Consider the following 20,751-nt stretch of genomic DNA (forward strand, 5'->3'; position numbering starts at 1 on the left):
AACTATGAAATTGACCAAAAGAAGACTGAGGAAAGCTGTTGATAGGAATGTATACTGGCATAAACTTGAGGGACCACTTTGATAAAAGCGATCAAAATTTTGAATGCAAAAATATCCTCTGACCCAGCAATATAACTTTCTAGGAATCTGTCCTATGAAGATACTTGCACAAGCAAGAAAAGTTATAGATATACATGGATATGAACTACAGCATTATTTGTGATATCAAAAAAATTGGAAATAACGTAAAAATCCTTCAATAAGCCATTGGTAAAATAAACTGTGGTGCATCCAAGCAACAGAATATTACCTTACCCTTAAAGAAGGAGAAAGATCAACATATCCTGTTATGGAAGGATGGCCACAATAAATTAAGTGAAAAAAAGAAAATTATAATTTGTATAATATGATATAATTTCATTTAAAAAATCATGTATATTCAAACATATACATGTATTTATATAACTACAAGGGAAAGTCTGCAAGTATATGTAAACCTTTACAACGGGCAGGCTTTAAAATCTACTGAATACATTTCATATTGTTTTAGCTATTTTATATATTACATTTATAATTTAGAAAAGACTTGTTAAAAATTCTTCTTGAAATGCCCTTAATTCTTAATTTTCTTTAAAAATCTCAAAGAATCTTAAAGAAAAAAATATTTTCAACTTCAATTTTTTTGGTTAAAATAGCATTAAGAATTCTATCTTCTTAAGAAGCCTAGTAACGTCTAACACATTCTCATAATTGAAAACAATGCATAAGTCTTAAATGTTATAGGCTCAACACAATGTCCAAAAAGCAAATGAAAATACTAATGAACAAAAAAGTATTCATTAAGCCAACTGACTTGCACAGGGCTTCAAAGGAGTACATCATTTTTAAAAAACATCTGACAATTTCTTTGGATAAATATCATACCCAACAATGCCTGGAGTTTAAATTGTCAAAACACACAAAATTTAAAAATTCAGTAATTTCTCACACCTCCTGGAAGACATGATTTTCAAGGTTTATTTTCTCTCTCACAATATAGGTAAGAAAAGCAAGCAATTCTAAGGTATCTTGTATAAGGTATAAGTATATAAGTACTTATACTTAACCATGAACCTACAGAAAAATGCTCAATGTAGCAGAAAAGAGCCATCCCTGAGTGAGACTCATGAGGTGGCCAGAAAAAAGAGAAATAGGTTTAAAATCCTTAATTAGGGGTCTTGGAGTAGTACCCACAGTATGAGTGAAATGTCAGCCTAAACTAGAGAGGAGATGTACTATCACCAGTAAACAAAGCTTGATTTAGGGAAGGAAAGTAACTTAGTCCAGAAAAGACATGGAGAAGAAAAATGCATTTTCTCCACATTTCTCTCTGCTCTAAGCTGGTTCTAAAGCACAGGAAAAAAATTAAAAACTAAAAAAATTATATATATATATGGTGGCCATGGCACTCCTATTTCAGGAATCTTACATAGACTATTCCTAAATCAAAAGTAGGAGACTCACAATAAATCCAAAGAAGGGAGGGACACCAAAGCAATTACTAATGTGATTTTTTTTTTTTTTGGCCACACTGCACACTGCATGCAGGATCTTAGTTCCCCAACCAGGGATCAAACCTATGCCCCCTGCAACGGAAACTTTTTTTAAAGAAGGTTTAAATTAAACCGTCTGCTCTAAATTAAACCATCTTCTGCTAGATACTTAAATTGTTTTGTTCAATCTAATTTTAAGTTTCGGTCAGTTCCAAAAAGACACATTAGATGGACTAAAAGTCAATCTGCTATAAATTTTACCTATGCTTTTTCATAAGAGGAGAAAGTTAAAGGAATAAAAAGAATCATCAAAGTAAACACATTCCTAACATACTATATATATGTCTTGGGACTTCACTGGTGGCACAGTGGTTGAGAATCCACCTGCCAATGTAGGGGACACGGGTTCGATCCCTGGTTTGGGAAGGTCCCACGTGCTGTGGAGCAACTAAGCCCATGCGCCACAACTACTGAGCCTGAGCTCTAGAGCCCGCGAGCAGCAACTACGGAACCCACGTGCCACAACTACTGAAGCCTGCGTGCCTAGAGTCCGTGCTCCGCAACAAGAGAAGCCACCGTAATGAGAAGTCTGTGCGCCTCAACAAATAGTAGCCCCCACTCGCCGCAACTAGAGAAATCCCACGCGCAGCAAGGAAGACCCAACACAGCTAAAAATAAATAAATTTTTTAAAAATGGTTAAATGTTACTGTATAGCAGGGAACTATACTCAATAACTTGTAGTAAACCATAATGGAAAAGAATATATATATGTGTAAAACTGAATCACTTTGCTGTACACCTGAAACTAACACAACATTGTAAATCAACTATGCTTCAATTAAAAAAAAAAGTTAGTGTTGAGCCTAGAAATCACTCACTGAGAACTTTCAACCAAGAATTTTTTAAACATAAAATGTGAACATTTTCTTTAGGAAATTAAAAAAAACAAATTTTACAGATTTCAAATTTTATATAACATATATAATTTGGGGATAATCTTTTATAACTTTGTATAGAAATGGAGTCTTGGGGTTTTTTTTTTGTCTTTTTTTTTTTTTTTTTCCCAGCCATGCCACGCGGATTGCAGGATCTTAGTTCCCCTACCAGGGATCGAACCCATGCCCTTGGCAGTGAAAGCGCAGAGTCCCAACCACTGAACCACGAGGGTATTCCCTGGAGTCTTTTAAAAAGATGAAAAAGAGAAAATAAAGTACCTGCTGCTTCCAGCAATGCTTCTAGTCGTGCCTGTGTCTCTGGATCCACAGTGCGTAAGTCTGCTCCTTCTGCAGTACTTGATAAGAATATCTCTGATGTTGTTTTCAGCACCGGGTTATCCAGATCTTCTTGGTCCAAAATAAATGATTCAACCTGTTTAGGAATTAAAGATGCAATATCCATGAAGCTGATCTTAATATTGTTAGAATAACAGCAATTTAAGGTAATATGACTTCTGATTTGGAATTCAAATATAACCAAATAAATTATTGTAGAAACAGGGGGTTATAGGGAGGGACTTTGAGGGAGCCTCCTGACTATCTGCTTATCTTCAGACACGACTACAGATATAACCCAGACACACCAGATTAAAGTTTCCTGGAGAGCAATGAATCTTCTGTGCCTACCACAGAGCCTGAAAAGCAGCATTTTTTAAATGAAACAAGTACATCAACATAGGCCCTAGGAAGATGTATGCAGGAGTAGATAGTAGAAAGCCTAGATAGCATAAATAGGTCATTAAAGTATCATTTCTCCTCTCTTCCAATTAATATATTCAATTCTGACAAACTAAAGAAGATTTAATCCACTATCAAATATCCTAATTGCTCTAGACAGGAAAACTCTATTAGGTTAGGAATCATAGTCATTTGTTCACTGCTCTATCCTCTGAGCCTATGAATACCTTGTACATAGTACTTATTCAATACATATTTGTTGAAATGAATCCTATAAGCAAAATCAACTTACGAAAATAAACATGCAACCCTCTAATTTCAAATCAAGTTAATTCTAAATTTTCTTACCAAATAAAATATGCACAACCTTTCTGGGAAGCAATTTGGAAATGTGTATCAAAATGCTTTAAAAAGCACATGCCGTACTTCCCTGGTGGTGCAGTGGTTAAGAATCCGCCTGCCAATGCAGAGGGCACGGGTTTGAGCCCTGCTCCAGGAAGATCCCACATGCTGCGGAGCAACTAAGTCTGTGCACCACAACTGCTGAGCCTGAGCTCTAGACCCCAAGAGCCACAACTACTGAACCTGAGTGCCACAACTACTGAAGCCCACATGCCTAGAGCCTGTGCTCCGCAACAAGAGAAGCCACTGCAATGAGAAGCCCACGCACTGCAATGAAGAGTAGCCCCCGCTCACTGCAACTAGAGAAAGCCCGCGTGCAGCAACGAAGACCCAACGCAGCCATAAATAAATAAATTTATTTTTAAAAAGCACATGCCCTTTGACCCAGTAATTCCATTAAAAAAAATCTATCCTTAAAAAATTATCTGAATGCCAGACAAAAATGTGCAAGAATGTTCATTGCAGCATTAATTAAAATTCCAGAAGTGAAGTGAAAAAAACTACAATAGGGGATTTGGTAAGTACATTTTGTACATTCACAGAATGGACCACTATGCAGTCATTAAGAACAATGTGTTTGAAGCATATTTAATGGCATAAGAAAACAGTCATAAAATTAAGTGAAAACCACAAGATTTAAAACAGTATGATATTTATTTTGCTAAAAGTATGTATGTATATGTATGCAAACATGAACATATGAGTACTCATGTATATATAATCATGAGTACATATTTATATACCTATACAGGTCTGTAGTATATAAATATGTCTGGGGCTTCCCTGGTGCTGCAGTGGTTAAGAATCCACCTGTCAATGCAGGAGACACGGGTTTGAGCCCTGGGCCGGGAAGATCCCACATGCCGCGGAACAACTAAGCCCATGCACCACAACGACAGAGCCTGCGCTCTAGAGCCCACGAGCCACAACTACTGAGCCCGTGTGCCACAAGAGAAGCCACCACAATGAGAAGCCTGCACACCACGACAAAGAACAGCCCCTACTTGCTGCAACCAGAGAAAAGCCCACGGGCAGCAACGAAGACCCAATGCAGCCAAAAATAAAGTAAATTTATATATATAAAAAGTGTCTAACCAGGGAGGTTAATATACTTGTAGACAGACAGAAAAACAGGATCAGAAAGGTTAAGTATTTCTGCCAGCTAATAAATGGCAAAGCCAGGTTTCAAACACAGGCCATATGGGCTTCCCTGGTGGTGCAGTGGTTGAGAGTCTGCCTGCCAATGCAGGGGACATGGGTTCGTGCCCCGGTCCGGGAAGATCCCACATGCCACGGAGCGGCTGGGCCCGTGAGCCATGGCCGCTGAGCCTGCACGTCCGGAGCCTGTGCTCCGCAACAGGAGAGGCCACAACAGTGAGGGGCCCGCGTACCGCAAAAAAACCCCAAAAAAACCAAAGGCCATATAACTCTTAAACACTAGGCAATAGATACTACCTAACAAATTAATAAACAAAGGACCACAGTATTTAGACTACATTATTTGGAATACTTAACTAGTTGGTCATCAATTTTCACAATGGAGACCAAATAAAGATATCTTAATAAAGACAGTAAAGTTAAAATGATGTGGATATAACAATATTTTATTATCTAGTGATGTACTTTATTTTTATAAAATAAATCTTTAACTTCAGACCCAGTAACACTGAGCCATGTACTATGTTGTAATACAGATTCTTTAATATATAATTACAGACAAAGATGTCATTCTAGATCAATGCCAGCAGATAAATGTAGACTACCAGTTTTCAAATGATTTGAAAGGTAACTGCTTGTACAACAAAGAGCTTGTTGCAAGTGCAAGAAAATATTACATATTTGCAGATACATATACCTGCCAGTTGTAAGGATAAAAACCACAATTCCAAATTCTGAAATTTATTAAATATGGTATTTAGATGTTAATATGTCTATTTTATAAGCAGCACTGTTCTGATGTAGTATTACACAGATTACAGAGATGAATACAGATTACATGTATTATGTAACTTTTAAAAAATCCAAGTTAAGGATTTCCAATTCTCTCCCATTCATTCTCCAATATTTATTGAAGTCCTGTTTTATACAAAGTACAATACCAAGAGAGTACAAAAATGTGGTAGAAGAAATGTCAAAGACACCAACAACTATCACAAAAGGCCTCCAAGAGAAATAAATGGTAAAACTATATGCATTAAAGAGAAATCACTTCCAGCCCCAGTAATCCAAGAAGACTTTGTACAAGAAGTAGCATTTGAGCTAGGCTTTGAAGGATGCATAGAATTTCAATAGGTGGTCAGACATGTGGGTGGAGAGTAAGGGAATGAAATAAAAAATGGGCTTGAAGATGCACTTAGAAAGTGACGAATGGTCAGCTCTCAAAAAAGTAAGGTCCTTTGTACATTGCTAGTGGAAGTATAAATGATGAAGCCACTGTGGGACACTGTTTGGCAGTTCTTCAAAAATTAAACACAGAATTACCATATGACCCAGTAATTCCACTTCTATGTATATACCTAAGAAGACTGAAAACATACATGTTCATACAAAAACTTGTACATAGAAGTTCATGGCTGTATTATGCATAGTAGACAAAAAGTGGGAAAAAACCCATGTGTCTGTTAATTAGTAAATGGATAAACAAAATGTGGTATATCCATACAATGGAATATTATTCAGCCAAGTACTGACACACGCTATAACACTGACAACGTTGAAAATATCATGCTTAGCATGAAAGAATGCACAAAAAGTCACATATTGTACAATTCCATTTATATGAAATGTCCAGCACAGGCAAATCCCCAGAGACAGAAAGAAGATTAATGGTCTCCTGAAGAGTCAGGAAAGGAAGAATGGGAGTGACTGCTAACAGTATATATTATGAAATTATTACCACAGTAAGTTTAGTTAACATCTATCACCTCACATAGTTACAACTTTTTTTTCCTTGTGAGAATCACTTGAATTTTCAAATGTAGTTTTAGGCATTTTATATTTAAGTTCTGACACACAAGATCAAATTTTAAATATCTGTAACACTTGTGGGGAAAATCGTAAGTTCCCAGAATGAGTTATACATAACTATACACATAAATGACTTGAATACATTTGTGTCAATCAGATGTGCCAAAGGCACTCAATTCTCATACTTTTTTGTCCTACTTTCCATAAACTTTTAAAAGCCTGTCTCAATGTGGATTCAATAAAAGGATAAAATATCCAGTTATGCCTATTACTTTGGGACTATTTGGGGGATTGCTTTTGGCAGTTCATAAATATCTTACCTGATAAACCTGCTGAAACACATATTGTTGCAATGCCGATTGCAACAGCATTACCTCAAAAGGTACCTGGCCAGTCAAGATGGAAACCATTTATAGCTACATGGAAATAGTAAGACCAATACCATACATTTCATATAAAGGCTCAGTGATATAACACCAAAAAAATGTCTAAATAATAGATAAGTTCAAAGTAATATATCTAATGAAATTAGTTTTCATCATGCAAATGAATATATAAGCCTCATAGTTTCCTACATACAGCTAAAGGATCACAGAAATTTCCTTATTGCTTAACAGTAGTTACACAGCTCATCTCTATCCAGCAGCTACATTCAGCAGCAAACATAAAACATCAACCTATTGTGGTACTGTTTTTAACCAATGGCAAAAAAGTTTATTTCAAGTCTTAAACATGGCAGATTTTTTCCCTACTTCTGATTAGGTACAAAAATAAAACGCGGAGGAAAAAGAATGAGAGGAAATCTGGCCCACAAAAAACTACCTGTTTTTTCCCTTATAGGTTACCTCTTCTAAAACGCTAAAGTCAAACTCTTTATGTCTTCCCCCTCAAAAGTCTTTTTTCTCCCTCCCTTCTTCTAAAAAAAAATGAGTGTGGTTTTTAGCTTCAACTAGAATTTAAACAAAGGTAGAAGGGAGGAAAAGGGGAACAAGCATTTTGTCCCATATGACATTTCAAAATGAACCACTGGATGGCAATAGTTACTAGGGAGAATAACCACAGACTCAGCTATTACCACCTAAAAAAAAACAAAACACCTCAGTCACCCTGGCCAAAATCTAATTAGGAAAAAATCATTTATTAACCTAGCTATGATTTGGCCAAAACTCACTTCCACCAAGAAACAAACAAACAAACAACAACAGAAAAACCCACAATTTCGGGACTTCCCTGGTGGCACACAGTGGTTGAGAATCTGCCTGCCAATGCAGGGACATGGGTTCGAGCCCTGGTCCGGGAAGATCCCACATGCCACGGAGGAACTAAGCCCATGCACCACAACTACTGAGGCTGTGTTCTAAAGCCTGTGAGCCACAACTACTGAGCTCACATGCCACAACTACTGAAGCCTGTGCGCCTAGGGCCCACGCTCCGTAACGAGAAGCCAACGCAATGAGAAGCCCATGCACCGCAACGAAGAGTAGCTCCCTCTCTCCAGAGAAAGCCCGCGCACGGCAATGAAGACCCAACACAGCCAAAAAAAAAAGAATAATCATCACTGGGCTTCCCTGGTGGCGCAGTGGTTGAGAGTCCACCTGCCGATGCAGGGGACACGGGTTCATGCCCCGGTCCAGGAGGATCCCACATGCCGCGGAGCGACTGGGCCCGTGAGCCATGGCCGCTGAGCCTGCGCGTCCAGAGCCTGTGCTCCGCAACATGAGAGGCCACAACAGTTAAGAGGCCCGCGTACCACACACACAAAAAAAGAATCATCATCACTCCCATGAATTCCAACCAGAGCTATGAGAAAGTTCAAGAGGAAGGCTAAACCCTTTATTTTTCACTACCTCTTCTTATAAACCTTCAAAAATAAAGCTTCCTCAAGAAATTCAGATTTGATAATTAAAAAGGAAAAGCCAAATAAAACATTTAAACATCTAAAAAATATATATTTTTAAAATGTACTTGCTATTATTTTTCTTCTCTTAGTTAACATTTGGAGAGATAAACATGTCTTACCTTTTCCCACCCAAAGTCTTTAAATTAGAATCATACCAATTTTAGAATGCAGGTAGCTTACTACTGATTTCTACTTGGAGCAGCAAAAAGGATGGGTCAGCATTCCAAGAGATAATTACTGAAAGACATGGTAATTCCTTTTTGCAAAAAACGTGGTACTCCAAAGTTTCAACAGTTGCATCCACCACAAATATGCTCCAAGATCCACTGAAAAGGAAAAAGTAATACAGATGCAATTTGAGACCAAATAATTATAAATTTAGGAACGAGTTTTGCTGATACTGTAAGGCCCAATATAATCAGCAACAACATCTGGAAGTAATGGAATGCAAAGGCTATATGCCTCATCGTAAAAAGTGTTCAAGTTTCTTTCTACGAGGAAAACTGTATGCCCAATTTCAGATCCACAATCCTCTTCTCAAAAAACATAACTGTTACCTTGGGATTTCTGAAGTTAATTAGTTTAAACAGCACAACAGAGAACCATCAGGCTTTTCCTAATTCTCAGTTAAAGCTGGAGAAAATTAACTCCACTTTAGTCAACTACAAAAACTTCATTTCTACACCATAGTTTTAATACAGAATCTATTATTTTTTGAAGTTTCTAAACATGGGAGAAAAGAAAGGTTTTTTTTTTAAATAATAGTTACCATTAAGTGCATTTTCCATATATTATTCCACTCCATCATCTTTACTACTCAGTGAAGCAGATTAACATCTTCATTTTAAATGAAACTCAGAAAAGTTAAGTGACTTACCCAAGATCACATAACCACGCAGGTATCTGAAGCCATGTGTTTCAGATTCCAAAGCTCACACCCTTTTCACCACACCAAACTGTATTAAGTGACTCTTCTAAACAGTGGAGTATGACTAAAACAAATGCGTACTAACCAATGAAGTAAACAGAGAATCTACAAGCATCATGATGTTGCAGTTTAACAATAAGAGCAATGTCAGGAAAAACCTTTAAATTAAATTAAATGTAATAGATTATCAAGCCCACAAACTCCTCTCTGCCAGAGTTCTTAGAGAGACAGACAAATCATGCTTTTATTTAGTAATTTCTGGCAGTACCACTACATTATTTCTAACCAACATACATACAACAAAATTTGTGCCACAATATATTTTAAAAAAGGGAAGACTCCTCGCATACTCATTAGGAAAGTCACAAGGAATGAAGAACCTGGCAATTAAGTCCGAGAAAATCTTAATGTTGAAATGTTATTCTGTATTTGCCCTATCATAATAAATGGGTAAGACTGAGGTTAGAAAGAAGTCCTGGCTTCTGCTCATTACCCTAAATAAAAAAATAAGCATCAAACACACCAAAGAAATAATTTTAGTAAGTTAAAAAGAGACTCAAACACCTCCAATTCATATCAATAATGGGAGGAGAGCATAATGACTAACAGCAAGGTCTCTTAGAACACTAGCCCACTGTTCACAGTGCCATCTTAGCTAACTCTTTTTACCGTTGTTAGCCTCATTTTCCTCAGCTATAAGATAAGGCTAATAGTAGTAACTACATCACAGGGTTATAGATGATTAAGCAAGATACTATATCTAAAATTGTACCAACAGTGCTTAATACATGGTAATCACTCAACAAATATTAGTTATTATTACTATTAATATTACCATTACTACTATTATTAAGGTCAGTTTGTCTAAGGACCTTGTGTTCCTATACTCTTACTCTCTACTCCACAAAAATATAAAATCCATTATGTTGTCTTAGGCTAACAAGTAATCTGAGCATATTAAACACTATATATATATTCAACATTGGCTTATTAAACCCAACATTTAATAAGCACCTACTAAGTGCCAGACATTCTACTGTATATGGGAAACACAAAAATAAATAAGACATGATTCCTGCTCATTAAGACAGATAATCAAATAAATGCAATAAAGTACTACAGATGCTATTTAACAGGGAGTTATATACAGACAACGTGGGAACACAGAGGAAGGAAGAAATGGTCGATTCCAGTTGGGGTAGTAATGAAGGAAATCAGAGGTGATGATCCGGAACAAGAAGGTATCCAACAGGATGGAGAACGGGGCCATTAGTGACAGCTGCAGTGTAGAGTAGTAGTTATAAGCATGGATTTTACATTCCAAGAAACCTGATTCAAATCGTGGCTCCATCACTAGATGTACAACTTTGTGCATATTATACAATGTCTCTAAGCTTCAGTTTCCTCATCTGTAAATTGGGAATAATATCACTTCCTTCATATGGTAGTTGTAAAGTTTATTTAAGAACGTAAAGGTAAGCATTTAGTCCAGTGGACAATAAACACTCAGTATGCAGTAGTTATTATCATGATTCTAGAAGCCAAAGCAGTGAGAGCAAATTACTTGGGACGTTTAATAGCTTGATATGTTCAGAGAACTACAGCAATTTGGTATGGCTGGAATATAAAAAGCAAATAAAGTAGGATACAGCAAGGATAGAAATAGACAGAAGCCAAATCCTAAATAACCTTGTATGCCATACCAAGGAATTTGATTTATTCTTTATCTAAGGAATGGGAAACCTTTTTGCCAAAGGAGTGACATGATTGAACTGGCATTAGAGAATTTACTGTGATAGCAGGGTAAACGAAGAATTAGAGGTATAATCACAGAGGTAGATAGAGCCAGGGATTACTACAATAAGTTCAGGTGAAAGATGATGACTTGATTTACAGCACAAGCAGTGAGAATACAGAGAAAGAGACAAACAAGACGCTAAGAAAGAACCTACAGGACTTAGTACCTGTTTGGATGTATGTGGTAAGATATAGCAGATGCAAGCTTCAAGGTTTCTGACTACACTGACTAGTTTTAGGGCAATGCAATTTACAAAGGTGGGGGTGGGGAAGGGATAGGCCTAGAGGGGGAAGTGATGAGTTCAGTTTTAGAATTGTGAGTCTGAGATGTTTATGGAACATACATACTGTAGGCAGTAGGAAGGGCTCTTACCAGACTGCTAAAATAAGTGAGAGAGGGTAGCCACACGGATATCTAAGAGAAGAATGCTCCTGTGAGAGCCAACTGCAAATGCCAAAGGCTCTGGAGCAGGACATGCTTGGAGAGTTTATAGAACATAATGAAGCAGTTGTGGTTTTGCTCAAATATCTTATGCTGATGAACTTTGTATCCTTTCATTTTAAATCACTGCCCCTTTAAACCTGTCACTTAAAGTCCATCATCTCCTGAAGTAAGACATCCAAACATCAACCTTTACAGTGATCATCCAACTAACACAGGGCAATGATCCATATATTGAGTTTAGGATCTTGGACTGTCACAAGACTAGGAAAATATTAAATGAGGTGATGCAATTAAGGTACACATGCCTAGAACAAACACTCAAATATAATTTGTTATTATGTAAAACTAGTTTAGAAGGGCAAATATAATTTGAATAAATAATTTACCTGGTTTTCACATTCTCTGAAATGTTCATGTTCCTGAAAAGCCTGATGTCTTTAAGGGCAGGGACCACATTTTTTCATCTTTGTAATCCCAAAGCCCAGCACAAAGCTTAACAAATAGTAGATTCTAGTTAAATTATTGTGGAATCTACCCTACGATACCAATCAGAATTCTTAAACAGAGTGCCAAGGACACTAATCTCTGAAAGATATAATTTTATTATGCAAGATATCAGTTCATGAAAAAGAGGCTCTACCCCAAACTAAACACTGATTTTCCTCTGTAGAGAATGAGAGCATGCTTTCAACAGATTAACAAGGAGATAGTACATAGTAGTAAGTACTTTTGATACTGTTATCATACTATTCAAAATTTTGTGGGGGGTGGTAATAGGTCAAATACATGCACCTGATTTAAGTATAGCCTTAAATAATGGTCTCTTCAAACTAAAAGAAAATAAACTTTTCTTTGTTAACTTCTCAGTCAAGTCTCAAGCAAAACAGGTACTAAAATATAGTACAGATTCTCACTATTCAGAGTCAAAATAACTAGTAAATTAAAATAATTGGGACCATTTGAGCAATAACATCCAAGATTTGTTTTTGCAGTTTAATCACACAGGTGATAACACTGGCTTGGGTGTCAAGCTAATTGTGTGTTACTCAAATATTAAATTCTCAACTCTTAAGCAATTGTTAGAAGATACCAGATGCAAAAACTCTAATTGCTATGTTTTATATTTTATTCCACTTATCCATTTGTTTATTATCCTGGAAAAAGAAATTCTGTCCATAGTCTTCTTGCAAGCTCTATATAGTCCACATCAGATATATTTAGACTACAACTACCCAAACTAATCACCTCCTCCCTCTTCAGTTTTGTCTCCTCTCAAACATATATCCAGGCTTTGTCAGGGAGGGGATGCATAAACAACAAACAAACACTACAACAACTTCCTCTTCTGGTAGCCTAGCAAACACAGGTTTAAATGATAAGAGTTCCCAACCATCCACCTTCAGTGTATACAAGAGGGGCAGAAATTTCAAGAAATGGAATATTATTAATGGAGGAGGGGTGGTTTTCGTGTGTGACCACAAATTCTGTAGCATATAAAATACCCTCTATTGTACCTCTTCCGAAGACCAGATGACGAGCACAAACATATCCAGTAACCCAGAATAGCCAAAAGAATCTTAAAAAAAAAACAAAATTGGAAGACTTACGCTTCCCAATTTCAAAACTTACTACAAACAACTACAGTAATCAAGACAGTATGGAACTGGCATGAGAAGACATATAGAACAGTGGAATAAAATAGAAATAAACACTCCAGAAATAAACCATCACATTTAAAGTCAACTGATTTTTGAAAAGGGTGTCAAGACAATTTAATGGAGAAAGAAGTATCTTTTCAACAAATGGTGCTGGGACAATTGGATCTCCACATTCAAAAGAATGAGGTTAGATCTCTACCTCCCATCTTACATAAAATCTCAATATGGATCAAAGACCAAAATGTAAGAGCTAAAAGTATAAAACTCTTAGAAGAAAAGAAGAAAACAGGTGTAAATCTTCATAACCTTGGATTATGCAATGGTCTCTTAGACATGACACCAAATGCACAAGTAACAAAAGAAAAACTAGTTAAATATAAAAATTGGGCCCAACCAAAATTTAAAATTTAATGGCACAGGACTTCCCTGGTGGTGCAATGGTTAAGAATCTGCCTGCCAATGCAGGGTACATGGGTTCGAGCCCTGGTCCGGGAAGATCCCACATGCCACGGAGCAACTAAGCCTGTGCGCCACAACTACTGAGCCTCTGCTCTAGAGCCCGCAAGCCACAACTACTGAGCCCGTGTGCCACAACTACTGAAGCCCGCGCACCTAGAGCCCATGCTCCGCAACAAGAAAAGCCACTGCAATGAGAAGCCCACACACTGCAACGAAGAGTAGCCCCTGCTCACTGCAACTAGAGAAAGCCCGTGTGCAGCAATGAAGACCCAACACAGCCAAAAATAAATAAATAATTTATTTAAAAACTTAAAAAAATAAAATTTAATGGCACAATCAAGAAAGTGAAAAGATGGCCCACAGAAAGGGAGAAAATATTTCCAAATCATGTATCTGATAAGGGACTGGTATGTATCCAGAATACATGTTTTTTCCTAAAAACAAACAACAAACATGATTCAACAATAAAAAGACAACCCAACCAAGAAATGGGAGAAAGATCTGAATAAACATTTCTCCAAAGACATACAAATGGACAACAAGCATATGAAAAGACGCTCAACTTCATTAGTCTTTGGAGAAATGCAAATCAGAGTCACAATGAGGTAAAACTCCAGGGGCTTTGCTGGTGGTGCAGTGGTTAAGAATACACCTGCCAGTGCAGGAGACACGGGTTCAAGCCCTGGTCTGGGAAGAGCGCACATGCTGCAGAGCAGCTAAGCCCGCGAGCCACAACTAGTGAGCCCACATGCCACAACTATTGAAGCCCACATGCCTAGAGCCCATGTTCTGCAACAAGAGAAGCCACCACGATGAGAAGCCTGCGCACTGCAACGAAGAGTAGCCCCCCGCTCGCCGCAACTAGAGAAATCCCACACACAGCAACAAAGACCCAAGGCAGCCAAAAATAAATAAATAAGTAAATTTATTTAAAAAAAAAAAAAACAACTGAAAACTCCATACCCACTAGCATGGATATTAAAAAAAAAAAAATGTTAGCAAGGATGTGGAAAAATTGGAACCTTCATACACTGCTGGGAATGTAAAATCATGCAGTTGCTACAGAAAACAGCCTGGTGGTTTCTCAGAAAATAAAACAGAGTTATAATATGATCAAGGTTCCACTCCAAGGTATACACTCAAGGGAACTGAAAAGATATCGTCATAAAAAACTTGTACACAAATGTTCATAGTATCATTATTTACAATAGTCAAAATGTGGAAGTAGGGGCTTCCCTGGTGACGCAGTGGTTGAGAGTCCGCCTGCCGATGCAGGGGACACGGGTTCATGCCCCGGTCCGGGAGGATCCCACATGCCGCGGAGCGGCTGGGCCAGTGGGCCATGGCCGCTGGGTCTGTGCTCCGCAACAGGAGAGGCCCCAACAGCGAAAGGCCCGCGTACCGCAAAAAAAAAAAAAAAAGTGGAAATAATCCAAATGTCATCAACCAATGAACAAAATGTGGTATATCCACAAAACATATTATTCCAATTTAGTACTGATACATGATACAACATGTAGAAATCTTGAAAACAATATACTAAGTGAAAGAAGTGAGGCACAAAAGATCACATATTGTATGATTCCATTTATATGAAATGCCCAGACTAGGCAAATCCAGTGAGACAGAAAGTGATTACCAAAGGCTGCAGGGACAGAATGGGAAATGCCTGCTAATGGGTACAAGGTTTTGTTTGGGGGTGATGAAAATTTTTTAAAATAGATAATGGTGAAGGTTGCACAACTTTGTGAATGTATTAAAAAAACACTGAATTGTACAATTTAAAGAGTGAATTCTATATTATGTGAATTCTATTTCAATTTTTTTAACTTTAGGAATTTGAATTTGAAAAATACTTCGGAAATTTAATAAATTTCCTATTTTGATAAATACACCGTGGTTATGTAAGAGAATGCCTTTCTTGTTAGGAAAGATACACTAAAGAATTTAAGGGTAAAAGAGACAGGATGTATGCAGTCTACTTTCAAATGATTCAGAAAATAAATTACTTGTTTGTCGAGAGAGAGAGGAATGGGACAAAATGAACAAAATTGGTCTGTCTAGATAAAGGATATATGGGAGGAGATCTTTGTACTTCTTGCAGCTTTCCAGTAAGTTTGAAATTATATCAAAATAAAATGTAGTAAAAAAAAAAGAGAGAATATATCCAATATAATTGGACTACTGCCCCTTTGGGGGTTTGCTCTTTGATAATGACAGTCTGTGTCACATATGTTACTGAATTTATCAACTGTACAATTTTTAAAAGGCCAAAATAGAAATGTAGAGATTTAGCAGAATAAGTAAACACGAGGAGAAAATCAATTAGAAGCTGATAAGTGCTGGAAGTACTTTCAAAGTGTACCACTCAAGGTATCAACTGACATGGCCAAACCTTTATTTTCTGACTCAGATTTCATAAAATGCCTATGTGAAAACTTTTAAATTCTACATCATTAAAGAAAATACTGCAGGTTCATTTATCTAGATTTAATACCAGATTGAGACAATTTTTCCGAAATGGAACTCATCCCGTCTCTAGTGATAAAAAGCATAAAAAGTATTCTTCCTAGCATTTTATCAACATAAGAAGCATCATGATCAATCACAAATTAGTCAATATGAGGACAAACAGGGAAAAAATAACGATTATATTACAGAAACATCTACTTAGGGACTTCCCTGGCGTTCAGTGGTTAAGACTTCACCTTCCAATTAAGGGGATGCAGGTTCGATCCCTGGTCAGGGAGCTAAGATCCCACGTGCCTTGTGGCCAAAAAACCAAAACATAAAACAGAAGCAATATGGTAACAAATCCAATAAAGACTTAAAAAAAGAAAAAATAAACATCTACTTAGAGCACAGTATTCCATGTGAACTGGGTTCAATGGCTTCAGGGAGGACATCAGTGAGTGCTCAGTCTCCTCCTGTCATAGAAGCTTTCAAATGTTTTGTCAGTCTCAAGCTTTTTGATTTGCTAATATCTACTGTGGTGAAACAATTATGTAAGATTTGTATTCAAACTTGTTCTCATAAAGCAATCTATAGATTCAATGCAATCCCTATCAAAATCCCACGGCATTTTTTACAGAAATACAAAGACCCATCCTAAAATTCACGTGGAATCTCAAGGAACCCTAGCTAGTCAAACAATCTTGAAAAAGAAGAACACAGTTGGAGGATTAATACTGCCTGACTTCAAAACTTACTACTAAAGCTACAGTAATAAAAACAGTGAGATACTAGCATAAAGTCAGACATATACACCAATGGAATAGAACAGAGAGCCCAGAAAAAACCTTCCCATATAAGATCAATTCAATTCAACCAAGATACCAAGACCACTCAATGGAGAAATTACAGTCTTTTCAACAAGTGGTGCTGGAAAAACTGGATATCCACAAGCTACAGAATGAAGTTAGATGCTGACCTTACACCAAAAACAAAAGTTAACTCAAAATGGCTCAAAGACCTAAATGTAAGAGCTAAAAGGATAAAATTCTTAGAAGAAAACATTGGGAAAAAATCTTCATGACATAGGATTTGGCAACAACTTTATGGATATGAAACCAAAAGCACAGACAATAAAAGAAAAAAACAGATAAACTGAACTTCATCTAAACTAAAACCTTTTAAGCACAAAAGGACAACAGAGTAAAAAGGCAACCAATGGAATGTTAGAAAATGTGTGCAAATTATACATGTGATAGGGATTAACATCCAAAGAACTCCTACAATTAAACAATGAAAAAACAATCCAATTAAAAATGGGCAAAGGGGGAATTCCCTGGTGGTCCAGTGGTTAGGACTTGGCGCTTTCACTGCACGGGCCCAGGTTCAATCCCTGCCTGATCACGGAACTAAGATTCCACAAGCTGGGCAGTGTGGCCAAAAAAAAAAGAGCCAAAGGATTTGAATAGACATCTCTCCAAAGACGATACACAAATGGCCAATAAGCACATGAAAAAGATGTTCAACATCAAACCCACACCCATTAGGATGGTTATTCTCAAAAATAGAAAGCAAGTATTGGCTAGAATATGGAGAAATCAGAATCCTTGTGCTTTGCCAGTGGGAATGTAAAATGGTACAGCTGCTATGGAAAACAGTATGGTGGTTCCTCAAAAAATTAAAAATAGAATTAACAGATGTTCCAGCAATCCCACTTCTGGGTATATACCAGAAAAGAAGCAAAAGCAGGGACTTGCACAGGTATTTATACACCTATGTTCACAGCAGCATATTCACAACAGCCAAAAGGCAGAGGAGCAATCCAAGTGTCCATCAACAGATGAATGAATAAACAAAATATGGTATACACATACAATAGAACAGTATTCAGCTAAGTGTCAGACATGCTGCAAACATGGATGAACCTTGAAGGCATTATGCTAAGTAAAATAAGCCAGTCACAAAAAGTAGAAAAATTGTATGATTTCACTTATTTGAGATACCTAGAGTAGTCAAAATCATAGAGAAAGAAAGTAGAATTGTGGTTGCTAAGGGGCTGGAGAAGGGAGGACAGGGCATTACTGTCTAATGGGTACAAAGTTTCAGTTTTGGAAGATGAAAAAGTTCTGGAGATGGCTGGTGGTGATGGTTGCACAACAATGTGAATGTACTTAAAACCACTTTAAAATGGTTAAAATGGTAAATTCTGGACTTCCCCAGCGGTCCAGTGGTTAAGACTTCACACTTCCACTGCAGGGGGCGAGGGTTCAATCCTTTGTCGAGGAACTAAGATCCCACATGCCACACGGCATGGCCAAAACAAACAGGTAAATTTTATGTTATGTATATTTTAACACAATTTTTAAAAATGGTTAAAATGGTAAATTTTGTTATCCTTGTTTTACCACAATTTTAAAAAATTGTTCTCAACCTAACTGTCCTCATTACAAAGCATCAAAACTTGACAATTTAATAAACTGTTCTCCTGTTCAACTCTTTGGTTCTTGGGGCTAATCCCTGGGAGTGTACTTGCCTTTTTCTTTTCAAAATTGCAAACTAACGCAGTGAATCAAACGACTAGGATACGGTGGGATATCTACTTTAAAAAAACAAACAAACAAAAAAACTCTTTCTACTAATGAAAACAGCATCCATTAAGGGAAAAACTGTGAGAACAGAAGGCTGTAGAGCGGAGGAAGAGCAGAATGTGTTCTTTGACAAACTGTTGCTAAATTTCAGCTTATCAAATAAAAAAAAGCTTTATATACAACTTTACTTTCCTCCTGGTTTAGGTAAAGTTGACCAGAAAAAAGGTAAACCAGTCAATCATCATAAGGCAAATGATCTTTATTCATAGGAAACATACACTATAAGTAACTACCAATAGAATAGCACACAGATTTTAATTTTTACAAATTAAAACCAATGTTTCCCATAGTGGCAAAGTTGGTTATATGCCTTTCTATACTGGTACTTCTAATACTTCTTAATTCGCTTAAAATGAATAATAATAAGACCTAAACTTTCCGAGTTTAAGTGCAATTACAAAATTACCTTAAAGTAGTGTTCCTCCAATACTCAATGGCACACCTTTGACTGTCTTTTTTTTTTTAATAATTTTTTAAAATTTTATTTATTTTTATTTTTGGCTGTCTTGGGTCTTAGTTGCTGCGTGCGGGCTTTTCCCTAGTTGCCACGAGCGGGAAATAAATAAATAAATCTTTTATTTATTTTTATTTTTGGCTGCCTTGGGTCTTAGTTGCTGCGTGCGGGCTTTTCCCTAGTTGCCACGAGCGGGGGGCTACTTCCTTGCGGTTCGTAGGCTTCTCATTGGGTGGCTTCTCTTGTTGCAGAGCACGGGCTCTAGGCGCGGGGGCTTCAGTAGTTGTTGCACTCGGGCTCCATAGTTGTAGCTCGCGGGCTCCAGAGTGCAGGCTCAGTAGTTGTGGCGCACGGGCTTAGTTGCTCTGCAGCATGTGGGATCTTCCCGGAACAGGGATTGAACCTGTATCCCCTGCACTGGCAGGCGGATTCTTAACCACTGCGCCACCAGGAAGTCCCTGACTGCCTTCTTAATATACTGATTGATCTACATGGCAGTCACCAATTTCATAATATAAAAGTTTTCCAACAAGGTCAACTACGGATTAAATGCTAGTTTGAGAAGGCATTTCCTAAGCAACTAATTAAGTTCATGCATCAGAAGAGAAACAGTCAGCAGGACAATGTAGCAGTTAAGATAACTATAATGGGAGTCACATAACCTATTTTCTACTATAAATTAGCTGTGTGATCCTGAGCAAGTCATTCAGATCAATGGTTCCCAGACTGTTGAGGCTTTACCCAGAGTCCTAACATGAACTTTCCAATTTGATATTTTGTCAAACACGATTATTTTAAAAATTAATTTCATAAGAGTAGGAAGGGCATTATCTCAAAGTAGAAACAAGTGAGAGGACTTCCCTGGTGGCGCAGTGGTTAAGAATCCGCCTGCCAATGCAGGGGACAGGGGTTCGAGCCCTGGTCCGGGAAGATCCCACATGCCGCGGAGCAACTAACCCCGTGGACCACAACTACTAAGCCTGCGCTCTAGAGCCCGTGAGCCACAGCTACCGAGCCCGCGAGTCACAACTATTGAAGCTCATGTGCCTAGAACCTGTGCTCTGCAACAAGAGAAGCCACTGCAATGAGAAGCCAACGCACCGCAACGAAGAGTTAACCCCGCTCACCGCAACTAGAGAAAGCCCGTGCGCAGCAACAAAGACTCAACGCAGACGAAAATAAATAAATAAATAAATAATTTAAAGTGTAAAGGGCAGGACACTTGGGAGCAGGAGTAAGGTCAAGACTTTTTACTGTATTTGCCTTTATATTAGTCTTATGAACTGTACAAATGTAAATCACCTATGAAAATGTACTAAATAACCAAAAGAAAACCTCTACATACTTCGAGTTTCACAAAAAGGTTTTCCTCTACCCATACCTAATCAACTGTTTCGACCAACCATCCATATAACCATACTCACCAACGAATCATT

General features: G+C 37.5%; 1 protein-coding gene across 11 annotated transcripts in view; it reads right to left on the reverse strand.

Moving 5' to 3' along the window:
- The window catches only part of ANKHD1 (ankyrin repeat and KH domain containing 1), a 121,897-nt gene that overhangs the window by 95,960 nt on the left and 5,186 nt on the right, over positions 1 to 20,751 (reverse strand). For all 11 annotated transcript variants that reach the window (XM_060008732.1, XM_060008726.1, XM_060008725.1 and 8 more), the window contains exon 2: positions 2,748 to 2,901. In XM_060008732.1, coding sequence (XP_059864715.1) covers positions 2,748 to 2,901 — 154 coding nt within the window. The remainder of the gene's footprint in view (positions 1 to 2,747; positions 2,902 to 20,751) is intronic.

Source organism: Delphinus delphis, chromosome 3, assembly GCF_949987515.2.
Source record: "Delphinus delphis chromosome 3, mDelDel1.2, whole genome shotgun sequence".
In the NCBI taxonomy this organism is placed as follows: domain Eukaryota; kingdom Metazoa; phylum Chordata; class Mammalia; order Artiodactyla; family Delphinidae; genus Delphinus; species Delphinus delphis.